The 27,324-nt window shown below is 47.1% G+C and overlaps 1 protein-coding gene across 1 annotated transcript in view; it reads right to left on the bottom strand.

The window, feature by feature from the left end:
* The window catches only part of WDR97 (WD repeat domain 97), a 474,462-nt gene that overhangs the window by 164,151 nt on the left and 282,987 nt on the right, over positions 1-27,324 (bottom strand). The window contains exon 18 of the mRNA XM_086966430.1: positions 16,091-16,279. Within this exon, the coding sequence (XP_086822556.1) occupies positions 16,091-16,279 (189 nt within the window). The remainder of the gene's footprint in view (positions 1-16,090; positions 16,280-27,324) is intronic.

The raw sequence follows: 27,324 nt of genomic DNA, 5'->3' as shown, positions 1-27,324 counted from the left end.
CTGTTGGCTCCCATATGTTCAGTATGCACCGTTTAGCCTCTGGACGCAGTTCCAATCCCCAAACATCTTTCATACATCGGATTACTTTCACCCAGTACGACTGTAGTATCGGTCATTCCCATATAATGTGGAAGAAGGAGCCAGCCATTCCACAGCCCCTTCGGCACCTATCATCCTCGCACCTACCCATCCTTTTCAGCCTGGTGCTAGAAATGTATGCCCTATGGAGAATTTTAAGTTGGATGAGTCTCAGTCTGGACGAGATAGCTACTTTTTTTGGGGAAGCGAGTGCACATCTCCACTCCTCCTCGTCGATTTCTAGGCCATCAGCCTCCCACCTCCATTTCAAGCCCAGAAGTAAGTCAGGTAGGTTATTGATGAGCTTCTTATATGTGAGTGAGATCGCGTGTTCCGGTATGTGACCGTCTAGTAGTCTGTTCTCCAGGGGGGAGGCCGGGGGGGGGGGGGCACTGTACCATGCGGCATGTTCTTTTGGAGCAAGTGTTGGACTTGCAGATACCTAAAGTATTCCGTGGTAGCGAGCTCAAATGTGTTTTGTAGGTATTCAAAGGTTTTCACACCCTTGGCATCCCATAGATCCTTTACCTGAGAAATACCAATAAGGTCCCATTTGTGGAGCCCCTTGGTGCGGCCCAGGCGCTCAGAAACCCAGAGAGGGGTGGCCATGGTGAGGGTATTGTGCCAGCCCATGATGTGTTGGAGTGTGTGCCATAGTTGTACCGAGTGAAGGGTCGGCCCTGTGAGCGAGTGCCCGGCAGCGCTAGAATAGAGTGCCGCTTCGTAATTCCCACCCGACAGGAGCCACCTGTCCATGCCGTAACCCGGATCGTTATCGTCACAGTAGGTACCTTGATTTATGGCCAAGAGATGTGCAGCCCAGTAGTATCTGCGGATATCTGGTAGGGCTATCCCCCCATCGTACCATCCTAGCGTCAATTTCTGCAATGCAATGCAGGGCGTACCGGACCAAAGAAGGTCCCTCTGTGCCGCCTCAATAGCCGCGAAGTAGGAAGACTGCACCAGATCAGGGTAGTTTTGTAAGGCATAAAGGAACTGGGGTAGCGCCATCATTTTAAATAGAGCCGCCCGGCCCAGCAGGGAGACCAGGAGCTTTTTCCAGGTGCCGGCGTCCCACTTAAGTCGTTGTAGGGGCGGGGTCAGGTTTCTATCGTACATCAATGTTTTATCTTTGGATATAAAGAGGCCCAAATATGTGAAGCCTTCAGTGACCACCTTGATGGGACAGCCGCGTGGAAGCACAGTGGGGCTACCATGCAGGAAGTAAAGGAGGGACTTGCTCCAGTTGATGCTGTATCCGGAGTTCTTCCCAAAATTAATAAAAATATCCAGTGCCCCGATGAGGGACTTCCGGGGCCGGGTGAGATATAGGAGGATATCGTCAGCATACAACGAAATCTTGTCCTCCCAACCTTCCGCCCAGCGAATTCCTTTCAGGGAGACATCTTGCCTGATCCAGGCGGCAAGTGGCTCGAGAGCAAGAGCAAACAGGAGGGGCGAAAGAGGGCACCCCTGGCGTGTCCCCCTCTCAAGGGGAAAAGCCTCTGAAACCTTGTTGTTCACTACTACTTGGGCGAGTGGGTCCGCATAGAGGAGCCGCACCCAAGAGATAAAACTGGGGCCAAACCCCAGTTTGTGAAGAACTGTCATCAAATATGGCCATTCAAGGGTGTCGAAGGCCATGGCTGCATCAAGAGACACAACCACAGCGTCCTCAATCAACCTATGAATCCTCCCCACCACTCCGTTTAGTCGACGGAGATTCAGAGCCGTGTTGCGGTGGGGCATGAAACCAGATTGGTCCGGGTGGACCAGGGTGTTGAGGACCGGTTTGAGTCTATTTGCCAGAATTTTAGCTAATATTTTTGGTTCGGCATTTAGCAGGGAGATAGGTCTATATGACGCACACAGCTCCCTGGGCTTACCCTCTTTAGGAATAGCAACAATCGTAGCTAATCTTTGATCGCGAGGCAGTACCCCCAATGACTTACTTTCCTCAAACATCCTTTTGAGATAGGGGCTGACACCGTCCGGTTTGAGCTTTAAGAGCTCAATCGGAAGGCCGTTAGGTCCAAGCGCCTTCCCGGGACGAAGATCTCCTATCGCTTGCTCCACCTCTGTTGTGGTGAGCGGTGCCTCTAAAAGGTCACGCTCCACTTCAGAGAGAGTGCCACCGAGTCCTCCTCTGGGTGATCCGACCCTCGTTTGTACACTGTCTTATAGTGACGGGCAAATTCAGCGGCAATGTCATGGGGTTCTGTAAGTACAGTGCCATCTGATGTGTGAATCTCGGCCACCACTTTACTAGCTTGTTGCTTCTTATCGAGCCAAGCCAGGAGTTTGCCCGCCTTATCTCCCTGGTCGTAGATTCTGCCCTCACGGGTGACAGCTAGCTTCTTTGCAGCTTCCGTGACCAACGCCTGGTACTCAGCAGTTTTAAGGGACAACCGATGGCGTGATCCTGGCGTGTCATCCCTTTGCGCTATTCCCTCTAGAGATACGAGGTCAGCCTCAAGCACAGCGAGCTGCGCCTCTCTTTCCTTACAACGACCCGCAATCGCCGATAAGGCCTCTCCTCGCAGGACCGCCTTAAAGGCCTCCCACAATATAATCGCAGAGGACACAGAACCGTCATTACTATCGAAGTAGTTCGCTATTGAGAGGATGAGTGTCTCGCGGAGGTCCTCACTACGGAGATGCCAGGCATTGATAGGCGCGACGCATCCCTCCCTCCTATTTCCGACAGTAAGGTGGGTCATGACGGGTGAGTGGTCGGAAATACCTCTGGCCAGATGCGTTGCAGTCCGGATGGTTGTGTCACGGTGCAAGGGGGGTGAGGATATAGACCAGACTGGAGAAGGAGTGATGCGGTCCCGAGAAGAAAGTGTACTGTAAGTCTACGGGGTGTGCTAAGCGCCAAATGTCCGTGAGACCAAAGGTCTCAAGGAAGTCCCCAAGCCAACTGAGCCCCGGAGGCATATCCCTCGGCGGGTGTCTGTCTAGTTTACCGGAGACTACTGCGTTAAAGTCGCCCCCTATAAATAGTTGCCCTTCAGGGAGAGAAAGGAGGAGCGAGTCAAGGTCCTTGTAGGCCTGTGTTTGTAGACCAGGTGGAATATATGTGGAGACCATTGTAAGTCTGCGCCCCTCCCACTTCCCCGAAACTGAAGCAAAGCGACCCAGTGGATCAGTAGCAGTGTGATCCGGCAGGAAGGGAAATCCCCAGCGGAGAAGGATACCCACCCCCAGGGACCCCATGGTGAAGCCTGAGTGGACTGCCAAAAAATACCCAACTCTATTCAGGGTATGACAAGTGTTTCCCAACAGGTGAGTTTCTTGCAGCATAACAACATCAGGTGCGTGCCGTTTAATGAATTGGAGTACCATGGTGCGTTTGAGTTTGTCCCCAAGCCCGTTGACGTTCCAGCTCATTAGCCTGAGGCTTTTGTCACATTGTTTAGCCTTTATCAAATACCATTTCCATTTCCGATCATGGGACCTCAGCAGGCCACACAAAATCATACGGCATTTCAAGGCATGAGCAAAAGACCAACTTTCTTTTCTCCCCAACTCCCCATCCCACCACCAATCCCTCCCCCCGATCTCAAACAACCCCGCAACTCCCCCCTTCCCAGACCCATCAGACTCATACTCCCCCCCTCCCCCCCTCTGGAACAGAACCCCCCACCCTGCTCTCTGCTCTTTAGGTTTCAAACTACCCACTACCCCAATTAGCAGAGCGCCTTTCGCCCCACCCCAACCCCGGAGTGAGGAAACCTCCCCCCCGAGGAAACTCTGTTAGGGAGAACGAGGGCCGACTCCAACTCCAGCCACCGAACCTGCGCTGCCCCCTGGCTATAAGTCCCTGGGTGCCGTATCGCGGCCTAAGTTGCCACATGGGCTCGTTACCCCTGGGTGGTCGGTCCCGCCGCCCCTCACTGGCAGCACAAAACTATAAACAACACACATGCATTATACATTACAGTTTAGGAGGGCATGGTCCCAATTTCTAAGTCCTCATCGTGCAGCTGTGTCTCGGAGTGAGTCCCAGCGGGGACTACTGGCTCTAGATCGCCATGACCGCTGGCTAGGCTCATCTCCCTCCGATTACTCCGCAGCTGAGCCCGAGGAATGGGCCCGGGTCTCCCTCCACGTGTCACGATCTTGCCCTGCCTGTGCCTCAGGCTCCGCCGTGTCAAGCCATTCCTGGACCGCCGCCTGCGAAGTGAAGAAGATGGACTTGCCTCCCACGATGATCTTTAGTTTCGCAGGGAAGAACATCATGTATGGCCATGATTCTTTTGGATGCCGAGAAGGCTTTCGACCGTGTGGTTTGGGACTTCATGTGGGAGGTATTGGTTAGAAGGGGTTTCGGAGAAAAATGCAGGAGAGCTATCAAAGCATTGTACATGGATCCAGTAGCCAGAATTACTACAATGGGTTTTCAATCAGATGAGGTAGTGATTAGGAGAGGTACCGCAGGGATGCCCCTGCTCACCCATACTCTTCTCGTTGTATATAGACCCGCTAATTAGGAAGATTCTCGCATCGGATAGAATATCTCCTGTGATTTCTCATGGGCATACTACTAAGTTATTGGCGTACGCGGACGACCTGGCAATTGTTACCACCAATCCGCAAGCGGCAATGCAGGAACTAAGTAGTCTGGCTCAGGAGTTTGGGAACTATTCGGGATATAAACTCAATTCAGAAAAAACAATAATAATCTGTACTAAGAACATTCAGAAAAGGGATCAAAGGTATGTGGACTCCGCGGTCTATTTAGGTGTAAAAATTAATTCAAATGTAGATAAAATTATTCAGGAAAATTATGGCCCCCTACTCGCCACAATCGACAAAGATTTGAGGAGGATTGATGTATTACAGCTGTCTTTGATTGGGAGGGTGAATGTTCTGAAAATGTCGATGTTCCCAAAACTATTGTATTTATTCCGTGCCATACCGTTATTAATTGATGAAGGCTTGATGAAAAAAATGGAAGCAGTGTTTTCACAATTTGTATGGCAATATGGCAAAGTCAGAAGATCATTAGCTCGACTTTCTACACCATTAGAGGGAGGCGGATTATCTGCACCTAATTTAAGGCTATACCACTGGGTTTGCTTACTGTTGCATATGAACCATCTATTGTATTATGATGCTCCCGAAGTACCGTTTGGCACCCACAGAATCCCCACAATTTATGAATTAGTAATGGGTGAAAAAGCTTTGGGGGTCCTAATACGTGAAATTAATGTCTTGTATTTTAGGAGGAGCAAAAGTAAAGTAATGTTAAGTGCGTGGGGTGCATGGAAGGCGCTGTTGAAATTTCTTAAGATCCCTAAAATCAACGGTACAATAGATCTCTGGAACTCAAGTCCGTTCCAACATCTTGGACAGAATAGGAATAGTGGCGCGTGGAGGAGCTTGGGCATTCGATCTTTGGGGGATGTTATGTGTAAGGATGATCTCTTAGGGTTTGAGGTTTTGCAACAAAAATTTGGTATCCCATCTAATCATTGGCTGTTATACAATCAGCTAGAACAAACAGTGAAGGCACTAAGACCTAGGGTTTCTATTCAGGAGTTAAATCCGATTGTGCATTACATAATGAATGGGGGTAAGAAGATTAAAATAGGCTATAACTATCTTTTACAAGGTATGGAAGAGGATATTGGACAAATAGAAAGTGCATGGGCTGTAAGAATAGGGGACCCAGACGTGGATGTGGACTATGCGCTGGCATTAAACAAGAAAGTACTAAGAGCGACCAATTTGAAAGCACAACATTACAAGATGGTTTTTATTCTTTATTATACCCCCGCTAAGCTGTTTCAATGGGGTAAAAGGGATACAGATAGATGTCCAAGATGTAACCAAGGCCCAGCAGATTTAATACATATGTTTTACTCCTGCCAGAATCTCAAACCTGTTTTAACAGAAATTGAGAAGTTTTTATCGGGGCTGCTAGAGTGTCAAATTCCTCTATCCCCAACCACTGTTTTGATTGGCAAGGATGGAAATCATAGAGTTGGACTGGAAGTCAAAGCTTTTATTTTTCTGTCCGTCGCTGTTTTTAGAATTTTAATCGCGGCGGCCTGGAAAGATCCGGTAGCTCCCACATTCCAGATGTGGCTCGGGACACATAACATTGAAGAATGTCTATATAATTTTAAGGGTAAAAAGAAGAAAGAGTATGGTAAAAAGATATGGGCTCCCCTTAGTAACTGGAGGAAAATAACTGGCTGATCGATCGTAAAAAGTCCCTGCATTGTCTTTTATTCTTGTAAGGTAATGTTTTCCTATGATGTTAATTTATTTCTTAAGCTATTTGGATTTTGACAACCATTGGAAGTCGTATAAGAACTATTTATATTTGCATACTTGTTTTAATCCTTATGTCTAAATTGTAATCATGTCTTTTATCTGGCTGATATCTGTAAATATGTATGTCTGTTTTATTGAAATTCTGATCCATCTCAATAAAAAAAAAAAAAAAAAAAAAAAAAAGGGAAGAACATCATGTATCTGATGCCCCGGTCCCGGAGCGCCGCCTTTACCCCCAGGAAGGACCGCCGTTCCTGCTGGACCTGCAGCGTGAAGTCGGGAAAGAATCGGAGGTGGCCTCCTCGTGCTGCAGGTCTCCCTGTTGTCTCGCCGCCTGAAGGATGGCATCGCGATCCCTATAGTTCAATATTTTGGCAATGATTGTCCTGGGCGGAGCCCCCGGATTGGGTTTAGGGACCGGGGCCCGGTGTGCTCACTCAATTGTAAAGATCTTGTAGAGTCGTTTTGGCTTTAGGTGGTGTAGGATTAGGTCCTCCAGGAACAAATATTGACATTTTTAATATTTTTTTATTTATTTTATATTTGTTTACTTAATATATATTTTATATAGCAGGCAATGATATCCTATAGAAGGAAATTCAAGTTACTGGTAAGTACCGTTACTTTTCAGGGACAGTAGTGAGCTGAAAGATGCAGCACTGAGGTCTCTCCTGATAACAGGTGAGTAAATTGGAATTCGTAGTTCGACTGATTTTAAAGGAATTTTTTTAAAGTTCCAAAACTCCACACTTAGAATAATTTCCAAGTGAAACCAGTCAATGTTAGCCCATGGAAGGAAATTCAAGTTAATGTAAGTATGGTTAGAATTACTTTTCCAGATCAGTAGTGGGCTGAAAGATGCAGCACTGAAGTCTCTCCTGATAACCGGTGAGTAAATCGGAATTCGTAGTTCAGCTGATTTTAGAGGAATTTTTTAAAGTTCCAAAACTCCACACTTAGAAGAATTTCCAAGTGAAACCAGTCAATGTGAGCCAACTAGCCCACCAGGTACCTCCAGTATGTGCCAGGGAGCTGCGTTGCAGAGAGGTGTTCAGAGGGCACGCCCCCTTTTTACAACACTCTGCAACGCAGCTCCGTGGCGCTTACTGGAGTTACCTGTTGGAATAGTTGTCCCCTAGGGGACGTCTGGATTGAAGAGGAATTAAGTCCCCAACTTAAAACGTGCCACAGGGCATGTTTGCACACATATCACCTCAAGCCCCGCCCCCTACCTCCACCTCTGGGCAAACGCGCCCCGTAGCACGTTCTAAGTTGGGGGATTAAGTCCCCTTGCATACTGGGGGTCCCTGGGGGCCAACTAGTGATGAAGGGTTAAAATCACGCTCTACCATCTGATCACCAAAAAGAGCACCTCTTATCTGCCTTGATGGTGAAAATGCCACATATGGCCCTACCAGAGAAAACCTGAAAATATGCTTAAAACCCTCTATTTTTGCTATGCATAATCAGCAAAGTAAATCCCACCAATCCCCTGAATCCTGGGGTTATAGACCCAAGGCAAAGGCCAAGAAGACATGTCCTAGGGTAACAAAGTGCACTAGGCCCACACTGATGTTAAATGTGCATTCCAGTTGCACTGAAAAACAACATGGTAAATTGGCCTGACGTGAAGTACAGTAATTTTTCACAGCCTCAAGACCAACGCCCTCTCACACGTACACAAGACCCAGCTGGTGCAGGTTGACACATCGTTGACACATCGTGGTACTTTCCACTGAAACATTATTTTGAAACATTGCTTGCACGAAGTAAAAGCTGCAACCTCTCGCAATAGCAGTACCTATCGCAAGTTCCGCTCTCACATATAATTTTAGAAATATGTACAGAACAAGAAGTCTTTGTTTATGTTCTGCGGTCAAGCATAGCCAACCAACCGTTAGGACACCTGACCACCCACACTGTCCCAGGACAATGCGGTCAAGCCACCTGCGTCAGAAAATACGTCAGGACAGTGTTAGTTCTGTGATTTTAGGTATAAAAGATCCACTCTCACAATTAGAAGGCAGAACTTTCCAAGCTGACTTTTTGGGCGGTTCTCCGGTCGACCGATATCTGATTTGGGACTGCCAGAACCTACTCTACCAGGTGATGCCTTCCTGAATAAGATAGCTTTTCAATTTTCAATCTTCTTATTAATCTTAGCTAGCCCTATGCTTTTTCATCCATACCCAATTCCTTGCATTATAGGTATCAGTTTAGTATAAGATCCTCTAGGGTTCTATTCCCTAGATAGGTGCTTAAAGGCACTAGGCCTGATAGTAATGTTCTTTATTTAACCCAGCTTAAAATGCAATTGTATCTTTTTTAATCTTAGCCTCTGTTATTTTACTCTTGCTGGAATGCTTAGACCTGTGAGTAGAAACTCCACAGAGAGTTGTGTGTAGACATAGTATTCTCTTGAGCAATATTCAATGCCTTCTTACATCCTCCATCCTACACCATAAGCTATGTTTTACTAGATAAGTTACTTCTGTTTACTTTGCAGCTTTTTATAAGCAAGTGATATCTTGCATAGATTCTGGGAGAGTGAAGCCAGGTTTTCTTAAAGAGTGTTCTTTAGCAATACGCCTCATCGATATACATGTGTGTTAAATAATAAACGTGCCACTCCAACTTGAAAAGTCGTCTTTTCACATTATTGTTTCTTCTTCCTCAGTGTGTTATTGAAACGATTCTCCTAACCACAGTTAAGTGTTGCCACACCCTAAGTGGCTCGAAAGGGCCTCTGCTACTCACCCTCAGTCACTAGCCCACCAGGAACCTCCAGTATGCCGCAGGGGGCTGCGTTGCAGAGAGGTGTAAAAAGGGGTGTGGCCTCATTACATCTCTCTGCAACGCAGCCCCCTGGCACGTTTGCAGAGGGGGAACTAATTCCCCTTGCATACTGGGGGTCCCTGGGGGCCAACTAGCCCACCAGGAACCTCCAGTATGCACCAGGGGGCTGCGTTGCAGAGAGGTGCAATGAGGCCACGCCCTTTTTTACACCTCTCTGCAACACAGCCCCCTGGTGCGTTTGCAGAGGGGGAACTAATTCCCCTTGCATACTGGGGATCCCTGGGTACCAACTAGCCCACCAGAAACCTCCAGTATGCGCCAGGGGGCTGTGTTGCAGAGAGGTGTAATGAGGCCATGCCCTTTTTAACATCTCTCTGCCACGCAGCCCCCTGGCGCGTTTTCAGAGGGGGAACTAATATCCCTTGCATACTGGGGGTCCCTGGGGGCACACTAGCCCACCAGGAACTTCCAGTTTTTGTTAGGGGGCTGCATTGCAGAGAGGTGTAAAAAGGGGCGTGACCTCATTACACCTCTCTGCAACGCAGCCCGGTGGTGCGTTTGCAGAGGGGGAACTAATTCCCCTTGCATACTGGTGGTCCCTGGGGGCCAACTAGCCCACCAGGAACCTCCAGTATGCGCCAGGGGGCTGCATTGCAGAGAGGTGTAATGAGGCCACGCCCCGCTTTACAACTCTCTGCAAGCAGCCCCCTGGCGCGTTTGCACAGGGGGAACTAATTCCCCTTGCATACTAGGGGTCCCTGGGGGCCAACTAGCCCACCAGGAACATCCAGTATCCAGTATGCGCCAGGGGGCTGCGTTGCAGAGAGGTGTAATCAGGCCCCGCCCCTTTTTACACCTCTCTGCAACGAAGCCCCCTGGAGCGTTTGCAGAGGGGGAACTAATTCCCCTTGCATATTGGGGGTCCCTGGGGGCCAACTAGCCCACCAGGAACCTCCAGTATGCGCCAGGGAGAGTGGTGTAATGAGGCCACGCCCCTTTTCACAACACTCTGCAAAGCAGCTCCGTGACGCTTACTGGAGGTACCTGGTGGGCTAGTTGGGCCCCAGGGACCCCCAGTATTCAAGGGGAATTACTTCCCCCTCTGCAAACGAGCCATGGGGCACGTTTGCAGAGTGGTGCAGGGAGGGGGCGGGGCTTGAGGTGAGGATTGCACCACTCTGCAAACACGCCCCATGGCGCATTTGCCGAGGGGGAACTAATTCCCCTTGAATACTGGGGGTCCTTGAGGGCCAATTAGCCCACCAGGAACCTCCAGTATGCGCCAGGGGGCTGCGTTGCAGAGAGGTGTAAAAAGGGGCATGGCTCTTTAAACGTCTCTGCAGGGCAGCCCCCTGGTGCATTTGCAGAGGGGGAACTAATTCCCCTTGAATACTGGGGGTCCGTTTGCAGAGTGGTGCCTTAATTTTTTTGAGGGGGATCGGCAGGGTACCCGAACCATATGCGTATCCCAGGATTTTTTCAAAAAGGGGGCGGGGGTCAGGGTGTTTCTACCCTGCCCCCTTTGCGTGTTTTGCACGTTTGTTTCCCTGCTTTCTTGTGCCTCGGTTCTACCGAAGCACAAGATGTCTGCCAACACTTCCTGGTTTGGAGTGTTGACAGACAGCCAATCAGCATGCAGCTCGTGCTCGGAAAGGTACAGAGTACAGTACAGAGTACAGAACTTCGTCTCTAGATATCACTATGATTTTACTTTTGATTTTCTCAGGAAAACTCATTGGCTAACAATACAACCGCATTGCGACAAGATCTAGCGCTAGCAAACACAATTGTACCGCTAAATGTTGTTCTCAGTTCCTCTTCCGATACGCCTCCCTTCTCGCTCACCAATCGACCCTCTTTCCTACTGGGTGGCGGATCAATTGGTTCACCTATTTCACTGCTAGTAACCCTCTCACCTTTACCAACCTCTCTATCAATGTGACCTGGAACACCGCAAATCCTCAGTGACCAATTCCCCCCTCTGAAACCTCTCAATGCCGCCTCTGACCCCTCTGGCTCACAACAATACCCTTCCTCCTCACAAGATCTCCCCATACAATCCCTAACCCTTTCCCAGCACCCAGACCTGGTGGCAAGCCTGGACGATATATCCCTCCAACTGCACCTTCTCACCCTCGAATTTCATGACTTGAAAGCCCTCTCATTGGAACATCTCTCCATGATAAGCTCCCTCCTCTCTCGTCCGAATCTGTCCAGGGCCCCTGATAGTACTAGTGTTAGAGCTCCCCTTGACCAACTCTCTCCCCTCACTATCTCTAAAACCTTACCCCTACCTAATGCACCCTCCCGACCCAGAAGATCGATGGCCTATCTCGCGCATAACGATATAGAGGACTTACTCAACTCTTACTCGCCTACCCTAGACCCCAACAAGACTCCTATGGGGCTAAGTCAAGCCATTCACGCTAACCCAAACAGAGAACCAACCCCACAAGTCATAAACAATGACAACCTCATAAGAGTGAACATCATACAGACTCCTCCCCTCATACTCCAGTACAACTTATATGCGTACTACTCAACTTCAAGTCAGCCAGCAAAGACGCCTCTGATATCTTCGACCTCATCCAACACAATGGAATAGACCTCATTATCCTCACAGAAAGTTGGCTCAATCCCTCTTCCACTCCTATCCCAGACCCCTACCCATGACATAATTTGACTAGGTGAAGTTGGGAGGTGGCCTATCCTGCATACATTGGAGCACACTCGCGGTCTCCCTCTGCGAATATCTTTGTCTCAACATCTCTAGTAACAACCACCCTGTGTGCAAACTACACACCTTCTATCACCTCCCTGGGGACAACCTCCCCGTCATCAAACAATCATTGGAAATCATCTCTGGCAATGCCGATTCCGTTCTGTCACACATCTACCTCTGTGATTTCAGCCTTCACTGGCCTAACCCTAATGACCATGCAGTAACATGCCTCAAATCTTTCTTGAGTGATCACAAGCTGATTCAACATTGTGACCGGCCAACCGATAATAAAGGAGAAACTCTGGACCTCATCCTCACCAAAGAACACACCATCACAATGGATACCATCTCCCCTTGCGATTGGTCTGACCCTCACAGCATCTTCTTCCATATTAACATAGAAGTGTCTCTGTGGAAGACTCAACCAATGAAATCGAATATTTGGAAAAGGGACCTCAGAGATATCAACACAGCAGATCTAGCAAACCACTGTAAATATGCCCTCTTTTTCCAAGTTGACATGTCTTAGGTTCATGTACTCACTGACTTCTACAACTCTATTATCTCTAGCATCATGGATTCCATTGCTCCACTCCAACAAAAAATGCCTCAACAAAAATACCCAAGTCATGGTTCAATGTCAACTTAAATTCAGAACGTCGCAACCTTAGGGCAATTAAACGATCTTGGAGATCCAAACCATCCGCGGACCAGCTAAAAATCCTTAGATCGGTTAGGAGCTCCTATTACAAACAAATCAAGAGAGCCAAGGTGGACTATTTCAGATCCCAACTTAATCAAGCCGCAAACCGCCTCAAGAAGCTTTTTGAACTGGTTAAACAACAATCGGCTGAAGCACCAAACCGCTTTGACTCTGAAGTCAGCCCTCCCTCATTTGATGATCTGGCTGCTTTCTTTACTGAGAAATCAAGACTCATCAATATTGATCTGGATACCATGTGGGCTCTACTGCTATCCGATGGATCTGCATCCCCCGGCCTTTTTAGACCAGATCGAACTGATGAGCATGGGCATCAAGAACAATGCCTCCTAGGACACCTTTACCCCCTTAGTGAAAGAGACATTAAAAAGGTTCTTCAGAGTATCAACCAATCTAATCACTTCAGCGACCCGTTGCCACCTTCCATCTTCAAAGAAGTAAAGGATGTTGGCTCTCCCATCTGGACAAAGATTGTCAACGTGTCTCTGTCGCAAGGCACGGTCCCGGAGTGCCTAAAAGCAGCTCAGGTAACACCTATATTAAAAAAACCTACCACAGACAGCACTGACCTCAACAAATTACGCCCTATCTCCAACATCCCCACACTAGCCAAACTCCTAGAAAAATACGTCTAATCGCAACTCTGTGCTCACATTGAAAATTTCCATCTCCTGGACCAACATCAATCTGGCTTTTGTTGTGGGCACAGTACTGAATCAGCTCTCACTCACGTATGGATGACATTTTAAAAATGCTTGACCAAAATTAATCGTGCCTCCTTATCCTCCTTAACCTTTCCACTGCGTTTGACACTGTTAATCACAACAACCTCCTATTCATTCTGGAGCACAGGATGGGCCTGTCTGGTCCGGTGTTGCAAAGGTTCTTGTCCTTCCTCCATGACAGATCCCCAAGAGTAAAGGCGAACCACTCTCTCTCCCAGGCATCACCAGTATCCATGGGGGTCCCCCAAGGGTCCGCCCTATCTCCCATTCTCTTCAACTTGTTCTAGGAGCCATTAGCCAATGTACTAAATTCCATGGTCATTCTCTTTCATATGTATGCGAATGACACCCAACTTTATCTGAAAATCTCCTGCCCGGATAACATCATTTCACTCAACTCTACTCTATTGACTACTCAAAACTGGTTAACTGAGAACCACCTCCGACTCTACACCGGCAAAACTGAATTCCTTCTCATTTATCCTCTGAATCACACCCCTAAGTTAGACCTCTGGATTTACCACCTCACCGCCTTCAACTGCTCCCCCCTCATTATTGATTCAGCTAAATCTCTCGGAATCACCCTGGACAAGCACTTGAACATGAAGACTCATATTAGCAACATGTGCAAGGGAGCTAACCACCTGATGAGGATACTCAGGAATGTCGAACCTTTCCTCCCACAAGCTGACTTCAAGCAAGTGGGCCAAGCGCTTGTTTTGCTGGGCTAGACTATGGCAGTGCCACGCTCCGTGGTCTCCCCAAATATACTTTGGCCCCACTAAGGGCCTCATTGAATGCAGCAGCCACATTGGTTATGGCTACCAAAAGAAAAGTGCACATCTCCCCAGTCTTAAAATCTCTAATTTGGCTGCCCTACGAAGCAAGAATACAGCTCAAGATCGCCTGCCTATATCACAAAGACCTCCATTTTAAAACCCCCAGTTATCTAGCGCAAAAGCTGAAACTATCTGGAGGGGGTAGACCTTTTAGGAGTGCTAACTCTCTCCTCATGAAACCTCACATCTTCCGCAAAAAGAGAATGTGCCACCGAACTTTTGCTTTTTAAAGAAACAAGGGAACCCAAAGGCGATACACTAGGGACATTGGGTGAGTAATTGTTACTAAAGACAGGGGTCCCTAGAAAACTAGTACAATAACGTAATCAACATATGCTAAATAGACAATATGTTCTTTGTCCAGCCGGACAGAATTTATTTAAACAATATTTATAGTGACAGAAATTTTTCAAGTGGATCGCAACCTGCGACCCACACTGTGACTGCACTTTCAGGTTATGGTGCTGGTTCTAGCTGTGAGTGGGTCCAGGGGGGGATAATTGAATCCTTTTCCATCAAGGTGGGCAATTACCCACGGATTAATTCTAATCCCAGCAGGGCGATTTTAAGGGTAAATTTTCAATGTAGAAGGGCTGTCGCAGGTAGCGGGTACGGCGGGATCGAGTAAATACTCAGCAACCTCAAGGAGTATTTACTCAGCAATTGCCCACCTTGTTGGAAAAGGATTCACTTATCCACACCTGGCCGGACCCACTCACAGCTAGAACCAGCACCATAACCTAGAAGTGCAGTCCCCCGGCCTTCTCCGGGTTTCCTCAATTAATTCAAGACAGGCATGTTCATAATTTACCATCCTGAAGATGGTCCCATGTATCTTAGTTAAAGGATCGAAAAGTCGAAACCAATGTACCATATGGCTCCAAATATTATTAATGTAATGCACAATGGTACTAATACACAATCAAGTCTGTCTACTGATTACTAGAAAACAGACCTTTCCTCTCCTTGCCTGAACCCTCTCCCTCCAATTTTGTTTTTTGTTTTGTATGTGTGGGTCGCAGGTTGCGCTCCACTTGAAAAATTTCTGTCACTATAAATATTGTTTAGATAAATTCTGTCCGGCTGGACAAAGAACATATTGTCTATTTAGCATATGTTGATTACGTTACTTGTACTAGTTTTCTAGGGACCCTGGGGCATATTATCAAGGACAGGCGATACATTATCACCGCTTTTATCGGCAGGAAACTGCTGATAAAGCGGTGGTAATGGCCTTGATAATATGCTCTATGAATTCCAATCGAAGCGCATGTTCGATGTGAACACTTTTCCTGCCGATAAAAGCAGCGATAATGTATCGCCTGTCCTTGATAATATGCCCCCCTGTCTTTAGTAACACCAAACTTTCGCTGGCTCTGCACCGAATATCTGGAACTCTCTCTCAAAGGAAATACGTAGAATCTCCTCCAGGGTTGCTTTCAAATTGGAAGTAAAAAGATTCCTTGTGAACAAGTTCTCACTTTAATAGGTTGTTGGATCGTCTGCTCTAATGCACTAGACTTACACCTTTAAGCCCTGCGCTGGAAACTATTCTTGTTTTTGTTTTTTTCCTTTCTTTCCGAATCACTTGCTCCCCTCCTACTTCGCTAAGTACAAGTGATTTTCTTACTCTCTGTTGACCCCTTATATTGTAACCGCTCTTGTTCTGTGAGTCTTATTTGATATGTGTTCTGTTTGGTATTCCTATTTGACACATCTACTGCAACTGTTACCTCTCCTCTCCTTCCAATTATAAAGCACTCTGATATCCCTAGGGATCATGTTCGCGCTATATAAAACGTTATAAATAAATAAATAAACAAATATTATCTTACATTTTTTTGCAACTTTGTTAAAAAAAAAAGCATGCTGCAAACCTGGGAAAGAACACCTTTGCTCTTAATAATGAAGACATGCTCACCTCAGGGCCGAAATCAGGGAAGAGCACCTGGAACCAATCTTTGTGCTGGAACTGGAGGATGAAATATGGGGCCGGACTCGGCGGAGGCAAGGTGGGTGTTGGTGGAGGTGGGGATGGACTCTCAGCTCTGATTTTGACAGTAGTGCTGGGCCGTTTTGATGGCAGCGGTGGTAAAGAGACTTTGAAATCCTATGAAGGAAATAAATACGGGTTAGTCCTGTCAGAACCCCAAAAGAGTCCTCATCTGGTCAGTGTGGTATACCCCATAGAGTGGAGTCCCTGTACTGTGACACGGTGCTCCATCTCAGGAGTCAGTAGCCTGACAGAATGGCCAAGCGATAAGAAACAGCAGTTAGAGGATGTACTGGAGAAATGGCTACAGAGTACAGATCAGAACAACCACCGGGTTCAGAGAAGGGCCGCCCGTGTGTCATCTTCCACACACAAAACGTTAAAAAAAATTAAAAACAGACGAAAACATTGCGATAAAAGGGCAAGACTCCTAAGAAGGGCCTTGCATTGATTGCAGATGAACTTCTGTCTGACAGCATCTAATGTCCAGAGCACACAGGGTCAGGCTGGAGAGCTTTGGATACACAAATCGTGGAGATCTAGAGAAGCGCAGCAAGCAAATGCCCAGATCAATGGAGGGTCCATGGGGCTTCTGTCTTAGAATGGATGAGTCCTGAGAGTGGAGGGTTGGGTGCAGGAGAGCTGTGGAAACACTTAGGCAGCGGTGCTGTCCCATACATATATTTATCTTATGAGAAGGTACCAAAAACAAGCCACCCAGATAGGTAGGAGACCCCACCGGCATTCAGAAACTCCAAAGAATAAAGTGGTCAGAGATAAAGATAAATATGTTAACAGCACAGGCTAATAAAATAGGCCTTTTTGGGCACCTCATCCATTATTTGTCAAACACGTAGGCCAATGACTTGTGGCGAGTCTCAAAAGTAGCAATGAGTGGTTCTGTAGTGAACAGAGAGAAATTAAGCATGCTTTGAATGGAAAACTGAGAAATGGAACACTTATCAGTCATCACACGTCAACACAAGAAGTGATGCAAGTGATAATCTGGTACAAGAAAACAATTTGGGAGGCAAAGCGGGCTGCCCAAGACAAGCAATGGTAGGATTTATTTGAAGCCCGTAAAGCCAGTGGATATTTTGGATCTACGTTAACCATAGCATTAACGAAGAGACACATGCAGAAGTGGTCCAGCTGGCCAACTCTGACATATTAGGCTCCATTTTATATTCCATCCATAAAAAAAGTCCATACACTGCGCCTGCCAACTATCACCTGATTTCCCCTTGTGATGTTAACGGGAAAAATTTGTGCAAAAACACTGCTGCAAGAATTAGAGACTTGGGAGGGGATAAGAAACTCGTGTATCTCTGCCAGGCTGGTATCCAGAAAGGCTGAGAGGTTCAAGAGAATATCTTAGCACTCTCAGGTTTGACTCACTGCATCAGGCACTTAAAGGGTCTAGTGCCTTTGCTGTCTTTATAGATTTTAAAACTGCTTTTGATACTGTTAATCGCTACTACTATGAAAGGCAATATTGTCGCTCTACACAAAAACCTGGGTCTGAGCCAAATCGGGCCCAGCATTAATCACTGCATTCAAGGTCTGTAGGAATTAAGGCCCTAAGCAAGGCGGTGTCTTGTCTCACCTATTAAGTCATTTGTATGTAGCTGATCTCAGTGGTAAACTACTTAAGACCATTAAGCAACTTTCCTCTCCCTTTTCTACTATTTACTGATGACAGCATTACATAAGACCAAGCCCCCATTGGCTGCCAAATAGATCTTTAGGCACTTGAAACTTTCTGTTTAGCAAATATTCTAGTCATCAACAGAGAAAAACCTAAATGACTGTATTTGACAGGAAAACTGTAAAGAAGGCTCAATGGTCAAGGGACTAGAGCCCTAAATGATATTGTTGCTATGGACCAACATCGCATGGTGGTGGTGGTGGTGTCCATCCTGTAGAGTCTTGTTTTGTCTCTCCTATAGCAAGTCTCAGGGACAAGTGAGGCTCGGACTCAATCTACACAGCTCTCACACTATCCTCCTCTTGAAATTACACTCAAACCTCCTTGGATCACGTAAACAACTGATGTGGTCAGGGATGAAGAAGAAAGCTACACAGCAGACAAAAAAACCCTGGAAATGCTTCTTAGAATCCTTCAAAAAAATGTACAACCAGGCAGATTTCTGGAATGACCAGTAACCAATCTCTATGCTAAAGGTGCTAATAACGAATCATGCAAGAATTCCATCAGTTAGCTAAATATTTACGCATTTTGATCTGAAAAAATGTTTAGTTGATTATTTGTTCCCATGTACTTAAACATGATTCTTCAGCAGAAACATAAACTAATTAGACTTTGATTTTGTCCTACTCTATTATTGGATTTTATATCTTGTGAAGAGTCGCAGAGGGAGATTTAATGTGCCGCATCTAGAAAATTGAAGAGTCTCCAGTCCACATTTTGGGTCTATGCCAAGGATTAAATATAGGAACCTCTTGAACCCTTTTTTTGTAACAGGTTAAGAGATGCACTGAGGCTCTCACAGAGTATGCCTTCATAGAAGTGACCTGCTCATAGGTTGTTTTATCACTTTTATGGACATTGTTCTTCTCAAATTGAACTCGTTTTACAACACAAAGAGATTATGATATAAATTTGCTATCTTGTAAATTCTGCTGTATTTTTATTTGCACATCTTTTAACTTGTGGATTTTATGATGTTTTTATTTTTCTCATTTACGTTATTTAAAGAAGTGAACAGCTTCACTGTGTTGATTTACACCTTATTTTTCGCACGTAAGGCTGTGGCCGATGGCTCATGCAGGATAATATTTTTATTGTTAATCCTTCATGCAATGGTTTTGATTAATCATGCAATAAAAAGTAAGACGTAAAAGAATTCACAAAACATGTTACATAAAGGAATGTTTGGATAACCTAGCACCCCCACTTTTAATCTTTCTCTGTACTTGCTCACAAACTCTGAGATGCTCTATCCCTTTCCATCCATTCTGTCACCACTTGGCATTATTTCAGTCTCTTCTTAAGGAATATATTCAACTTTCCATGTGTAGTCCACATGCAATAAACAAAAACAGCTTACATAAATCACTCATATCTTATTATGTATGATTATATGATATAAAATTAACAAATAAAGCCGCAGCCTCTGATTGTATCTAGGTACCCTTGGTGCAAGGCTTAGTATATGGTGCACACTTGGACAACACTTACTAACACATCAGTATATTTCCTACCCGGAGATATCAACACAATACACAAGAATACTTCAAATGCAATTAGGTAAGTAGCACAAAATACAGTGGTCTCCAGGGGAAGACCAAACCATATACTAAGAGACTGGAATGCGCACTGCAGAGGAGGACGGAACGACCAGAAGACTAAGAGGAGCAGGGGACACAAGCAACCAACCAAGGCAAGTACCCAGGAACCCCACGGAGGCTGTGTGCAGAATGGAAACACAGCCGGTGCTCTCTTAGGGTCCAGGCAGTGAAGTCTCTCCTCCTCATTGGAAGGGTGAGGGAGAGGATAAAACACAGGGAAATTATGGACTGCCCCAGATGAAAGGGAGTATCTACCTTAGGCAGAAAAGCAGCCCTGGTCCCGAGGACCATCCTTTCAGCATGTATGGTCAAAAACTGAGGTTTTGAACTCACCCTTCTTGCTGAGGTAATGGCTACCAAAAAGACTGTTTTAAAAGATAAAAGCCTCAAAGGACAGCTATGAAGGGGTTCAAACGGGGAACCCATCAAAAAAGTAAAAACAAGATTAAGATCCCATTGGGGCATAACCAAGGGAGTAGGCAGAAACCTATTGGTAAGGCCTTTGATAAAGCTCAAAACAATAGAAGATTTAAATAAAGATGGCTGATCAGGTAAACACAGAAAAGCCGATAAGGCCGACAAGTAGCCCTTAACCGTGGCCACAGCACAACCCTGCTGAGCCAAAAGAAAGAGCAAACTGAAGAACATTCAACAAGTGGGACTATAAAGGTTCAATGGATCTCTCTCCACACCATTTAACAAATCTTGACCATCTGTAGTAGTAAATGAACTTGGTGGAGTGTCACCTGGCCGATAAAATAACATCCATCACGTCAGGCGGGAGCGAGAAGAAACTCAGGTTGCCCCGTTCAATCTCCAGGCATGAAGGTGCAGGCTCTGGAGGTGGGGGTATAGACCCTGCCCCTCTGACAGTGAGAGGAGGTCTACCTTCAGAGGGAGACGGAGCAGGGGGGTGCGACGAGAGGTCAAGAAGGTCTGTGTACCACACCCTTCTTGGCCAATCCGGGGTGATCAATATAACTTAGGCCCGGTCTTGGCAAATCTTCCTCAGAACCCGAGGAATTAAGGGTTTGGGAGGAAACGTGTAAAGGAGATGTGAGCCCCATCTCAACTAAAACGCGTCCCCCCAACGTTCCCTGCTTCGGAAACTGGAGGCTGCAGATGGAGGAGCAGTGCACATTCTCGAGAGTGGCAAACAGGTCCATCTGAGGAGTTCCTCATGTCCGGAAGATGTGCTGAACTACCTCCGGAACAATGCCTCCACTTGTGGCCGGCAGAGAACTGCTGACTGACACTGTCCGCACGCACGTTCAACCCCCGGCCAGATGATTTGCCATCAAACAAATCCGATGGTCCTGAGCCCAGGACCAGAGTCGCAAAGCCTCTCTGCATAGATGGAACGACCCTACTCCTCCCTGCTTGTTCACATACCACATTGCGGTAGTGTTGTCCGCCAGGACTTGAATCGACTGACCACGAAGGGAAGGGAGAAAGGCCTTGAACGCCAATTGTATCACCCGCAATTCCAGAAGGTTGATGTGAAGCAACCTTTCCTCCGGAGACCAAAAACCCTTGATCTCCAGATCCCCCAGATGAGCACCCCACCCTAGGGTAGAGGCATCAGTTATCACCGTGGCCACCGATGGAGGAAGATGAAAGGGCTTTCCTTGAGACAGATTGCCCTTCACGCTCCACCAAGACAGATCCACTGCAGCTTCTCTGGAGATTCTGACTGACTCCCTGAGATGTCCGTTGTGTGGATACCACTGCCTGCGGAGACACTACTGGAGCACCCTCATGTGCCAGTGTGCCTGGTTGACCAGCAGACTGTAGGAAGCAAACAGACTGAGCAGGCAAAGGACCTCTCAATATGGAACAACCGCTCCATTGTGGAATAAAGGGATCATCTCCTAATTGTCGAGAATTCTTTGTGGAGGAGGAAATGCTCGACACACAGTAGTGTCCAGTACTGCCCCAATGAACAGGTTGCGCTGAGAGGGCACCAGGTGAGATTTGGGCATATTGATTGAAAAACCCAAGTCGCAAAACAGTTGAGATGTTACCCGCAGATGATGAAGCACCTTCTCTGGCGACTCCGCTTTGAGCGGCCAGTCGTCCAGATAGGGAAAAAACAGGAATCCCTGACCTTCTGAGATGAGCTGCAACCACTGCCATCACCTTTGTGAAGACTCAAGGTGCAGTAGTAAGACCAAACGGGAGAACCGCAAACTGCTAGTGCTGCGACCCAACCGTAAAACTGAGATATTTCCGGTGCAACGTCAGAAAGGGAATGTGAAAATACGCATCCTGTAAATCGATCAATACCATCCATTCCTCTTGCTGCAGCGCCAGAAGAACCTGAGTAAGGATCAGCATCTTGAATTTCTCCTGCTTCAGGTAAAAATTCAAAACCTTTAGGTCCAGAATCGGACGAAACCTGCCGTCTTTTTTGGGGATCAGAAAATACTGTAGCATCCCTGACCCCTTTCCTGCTCTGGAACCACCTCTATCGCACCCTTTTGAAGTAATACAAGAACCTCCAACTGCAGAAGAAGCAAATGGTCCTCTGAACAAAATCCTTGGCAAGGAGGGTAAGGAGGAGAAAATTCCCGAAAGGGAAGGGCGTACCCATTCTCCACAAGGTTTAAAACCCACAGGTCTGTTGTGACCGATTTCCAACCTTGCAGAAAGTGAGACAGCTGGCCTCTTACATGACCCACATGATCCCTAGGGCTGCTTTCCTGGGGTACCAGAGGGAGCAAGTGAGGCAGAAGAGGAGGAGGAGAGATTGCGGGCAGAACCACATTGGCGACCTTCAGCTCTTTCTCTGTAAGATTTATAGAGTGGATTTTGCTGCTGCTGCTGAGGTTGACGGAAGTTGCGAAAGGAAGACCTTCCTAAGCCTCGATATTTCTTCTAGCCGAAACCTCTCGACTGGGTCTGCAATCCCAAGGATTTCGCAGTGATTCTGCTATCCTTAAACCTTTGTATGGCTGAATCTGCTTTTTCCCCCCAAGAGCTTCGACCCATCAAAGAGCAAAGCAACAAGAGTGGTCTGGACATCAGGGGAAAATCCAGAAGAACGAAGCCAAGCCTGCCTTATTGTAGTTATGGAGGAGCCTATAACTCTGGCTACTGAGACAGCCGTATCCAGACCTTATTGAATCACCTCTCTAGCTGCAGCCTGAGCGTCTAACAGAACCTCCATAACGTTTCCCCTCTCCTCGTCAGGTAACTTGGGGGCCAATTGTTTTGCTGAGTCCATCAAAGCATGTAAGTAATGGCCCAACCTTCCAAAATGGCACCACAGGTCTGCACTTGCAGCCTGAGTAAGGTGGTGTAAGCACCCCTTACTTAGATATAGTATGCCTATATCTACATATATCTATAGACACATAGTAGCCTATAAGTCACTCCTATAGCAGGCCTTGACAATCCTGAAGGCAGAGTGCTTGGTTTTGTGTGAGAGAGTGCCCTAGCATGAGCCGATCCCCTCTGCAGCTTTCGGAAATCCTTCCTTGTAGCAGTTCTATGATATAGGCATATCATATACTCTAAAGTACATTATAATCCTCGCAGTTAATGCTACCTTTGGTTTGGCTTTATCAAAACATGTTGTGTAAGGTGTCAAACACTTTCGAATACTACCCCCTCGCCAGTTCTGGCGGCGGGGGTAGCATTCCACCCTTCTCGAGGGAGAAGACATGTACACACTGGTATACCCGGTTAAAGTTTAAAAGAGCCTCAGCATCACAAAATTGATTCTGCTGCCACAGACACAAGTCTGACCTCCTGCTGCTGGACGAAACTCCGGCAGGAGAGGCCTGGACAATAGGTTTCCTGTCCAGGGAGGTGCCAGCACCTCCGCAGACAGGCTTTAGTGTATTGGGGCAGGGTGGGTTGCATTCATTGAATGCTTTTCAGACACTGCTTGGGGCACACAAGGTGCTCCATACATTTCCCAGTTCAAACCGGTTGCTGGGGCACTCAGTCCCAGCTCTGGCGCGAAACTGGACAAAGGGGAAGGGGTGTAACCACTCCCTCCCCAGGTCCTCCCATAGGTGGGACCTTAGAGTTAGTCCATCCCCTAAACTAGCATAAGTATAGGACTCCAGTCCATAGGACTTTAGATTACCCTGGACGAAACTCTGAAACATACATCTTGGACCTACGACATTCCATATCAACTGGAAGATGAAAGAAATCTCCCTTGGGGTCAAAGAGTGACCCCCCTGTTCAAACAGGCACCTAAGAGCATCTTGCTGGTCTGCATTTTTGAGGCTCCCGCGGATCCCGAAGAATCTGTGACACAGGATATGGACTTCCAGACATCTCTTAGGCTGACATGAGATCCCAGCAAAGCTGAGACCCGCAGCTATCACGAGAGACGGGGAACCGGAACTCCTGGACATCCTGCAATTTTGCAACTGCACCTACTTCCCGAAGTATCCCGAAGCTGTGCATTGGGCTATTTGTTGCCCTTACCCCAAGCACCTTTTGCACTGAAGCTGACAGGCCAGCACTCCACAAGTGTCCCTTGAGTCCCCTTTCTTCACCGCAGCTTGAGGCTCCTTCACGATCTCTAGTCCGTTGGCTAGTGGGTCCCCACGAAGGACAGTCCTTTGTTTCTTGGGATTTCCTGGTTGCTCCAGATGTGCCCTGACTCCCCTCCAAAGGGTGAGTCCCCCAGACCTTGCTGGTCTGCACCGTAGCCAATCTTGTCTTCTTGCATAGGTTGCTGTTGCCAAGGCTTGTTGGGTACAATCCAGATTCTGACGCTGCAGTACTCGATATCCTTTGTGGGACAGCTCGAATCCAGCTCCTGGTCATCGTCGACGCCTCCTGGTCCTCCTGGCTGAAGAGTCAAGCTTCACCTACTTCACTTGAAAGCACCCGACATCGGCTGGTATCTTCCTGTCGCCATCCTGGTCACTTGCTAGTGACCCAGACTCTGTCCCCTCTGCTTTCAGGTTCTTCAGATCTCCGATCCACCCTTGGATCCACCCGGACACTTTTCCTCTGATTGCCTGCAGCACTTCTTCGCAGCTCTCCATTGGAATCAACGACGAAACCCGACACCATAAGACACCTATGCACCCGGCTTCTGTGGGTGAGGCAAAACGAGTACTCCAGTGCTCCCATGGGTCTTGACTCTCGAAGTGTCTAAATCTAAAAGGGTTCCATCGTAGTTCACCCCGAAGTGTCCTTAGTCTTTAAAATCGTAACTTGCTTTTCCTCCATAGAAGTCAATGGTGATTCGGGGCTGTGTTTAGACACTGGACGCATCCCCCATGGGTCTCCTGCGACCCTACCTTGGGTGGTTTCTGGTTGCCCCAGGGGTTCTACAAGCTCTAGGCCTCACTTCTATCGCTCACGTGGTTCTTATACCACTTTCTTAGTATATGGTTTGTGAGGCCCCTAGGGCAAAACGTATACTGTGCTATTTACTGTGTGCTAATTAAAGTCCTTGTATTGTACTTTTGCCTCTAGCCTCATAAAGAGACTAGAGGGGTTGTGTTTAGAACAAATACATATATATTTGATATATACCTTGTGTGGTGTACTTTCATTTGATCATTCAAGAGATTATAGACTGGTAAAACAAGCTGCTTTACATTCCTTCAAGACTTAGCCTGAAGGCTGCTCCCCACAGCTACCACTAGGATAGCTTACTATAAAGGTTGTCTTAAACCTACCATCAATAAGGGTTGTTAGGACTGGGGCCAGGTTCCCACTAGAATAGTGGACATCATATGCCAGGCCAACTTCTCACAAGTGCTAGAAAACCGTTACGCGTTGACAGCACGGAAAAAAGGGAACGAACGTCTTCACGCCGACGAGGCTCTCTTATGGCTCCGGCGACATCATGCGGAGTCGCGAGCGGAGCCAACGTCCTCGTTCACGTAGAGAGCTAGGAAAAAAATTCTGCGGTATTCCGACGCAGGGGATATTCATAGGTGAAGAATCCACAGGCAGATGTATCCATCAGAAGATGCAGTGAGGATGCTGATCTTCGAGGGAAGAGATGCCGGAGGCTAGAGCTTATTGTAGCTCGAGGATCTCTGCAGTGCAGAGTAAACGGACCTTGTCAATGGCAAGTTGACACAGTGCACAGGGGTTCGCTCCCAGTGGTCACCACGAGGGGTACTGCCCTCAAAATTGTGGAGAGGACAGGTGAGGCCTCGAGGGAGTTGCAGAACCACTACCTGTGTTGCTGAGCATCTGGAAGTCCGTAGGACGACAGGAGCAGAAGAACGCTCAGCTCGTTGCAGAGCCTGAAGATGCAGGGGAGTGAAATGTTCACTCCAAAGGAGATTTCTTCAAGGATCCTTGATGCCCACAGGTCTGTTGAAGAACCTGGAAGAGGCACCGACACAGACAATGAAGAAGACTTTAAGAAGAGTGAGATCATAAGCAGCAGGAGTCTTTTATAGTGCAGTCTTGGTTTCAGTTGAAGTCCAAGTGTCCAGACGGTCAAAGAGCGACGTAGTTTCAGACTTGAATCTTGTCCCATGACGAATCTGAGGACCCACGATGAGGTAAGCCCTTAGGTACCCTACAGAAATGGTTTGGATGATTCAGAGGTGCTTCCCAGAGGAGGGGCTGGACAGAGAAGAGGATACATGTCCTTTGTCCATTTTCCCTCCAGAGCGAGAGCCAAAGGCTCCCTGAATTGGTTTCAACTGGACTATGCAAGGAGGGCACCTAGCGCCCCCACTCCAGCCCAATACACTAAGTCCTGTCTAGGAAATGGTCACACCTCCCTGTGACAGAAAACCTATTGTTCTACCTTCCCCTACTCGAGCTTGGCTCAGCAGCAGGAGGGCAGAATTGTGTTTGTGGTTGGCAGAAGCACTAGCTTGCTGTCAGACTCTGAAAGGCTTTTGCTGGGAGTACAAGGGGGTACCATAAGGGAGCCCCCCTAGTAAATGGGATCATACTTACAACACTTAAATCGTGTGGTAGGGTATGATTCCAACATGTTTGTTACCAAACATGACTGGGTTCCATGCATCCACAATATAGTTAGATAACTTGTAATGACTGATGTCCACTATATGTATTAAAATGGCTGACCGCACTTATAAAGCTTGGAGAATTTACTTCGTGGTTGTGAGAAGTTGGCCTGATATGCAGTGCTCACTATTCTAGTGATCACTATGTATCATTCCAAACGACCCTTATTGATGATTGGTTGTAAGTCAACCTTATAGACCAGCTATCCTAGTAGCATGGACAAGGGCAGTCTTTAGGCTAAACTCTAGAGGGCGTATTAAGCCAGCTGTTATACCATCACATATACCCCTTGAACACCAAGTGAAAGGACACCACACAAGTTGTTATGAAAATAAAAGGATATTTATTTATAACAAGTCTACCCTGATCTCTTTATGAGCCAGGGAGCTAAGCACATAACAAAACTCTTAAGAAAATACTTTAAGTTGCACAATTTAAACAAATGCCCGAGGGGCACGAAAAACCATATACTACAAAAGTGGAATGCGAAATACTAGCAGGTAAGTAACTAGATCCAGAGGATTCAGGATCGCTAGGACTACACTACTGAACCTTCAGGTTAGGAGCAGGAGGCCTAGGGAGATCGGGTGCAGAGTGTGCACTCTCACGCGGGATGCGGGACAAAGTCTATGGATACTAGTATCTCGTAAAAGTACAGTTATCGGACGAATCCGACTAGATAGGCTGAAAACGAAAAAGGATCTGGACACTTAGATAGTGAACCTACGTTGGAGCACCGAAATGCTCGGGTTACCTAGCCCAGGGGCTGCGGCTGCATAGGGTTCAAAAGACGTTGGGAATCCTCGTTACAGTCTATGGAGCCTGAAAGAAGAAGTTGCTGGCAGGCGACCAGTGATGATGTCCGGAGTGAT

This window comes from Lissotriton vulgaris, chromosome 4_1 (assembly GCF_964263255.1).
Source record: "Lissotriton vulgaris chromosome 4_1, aLisVul1.2, whole genome shotgun sequence".
NCBI lineage: Eukaryota > Metazoa > Chordata > Amphibia > Caudata > Salamandridae > Lissotriton > Lissotriton vulgaris.
The sequence above is the reverse complement of the archived record's forward strand: the minus strand, read 5'-3'. Positions and strand labels throughout refer to the sequence as shown.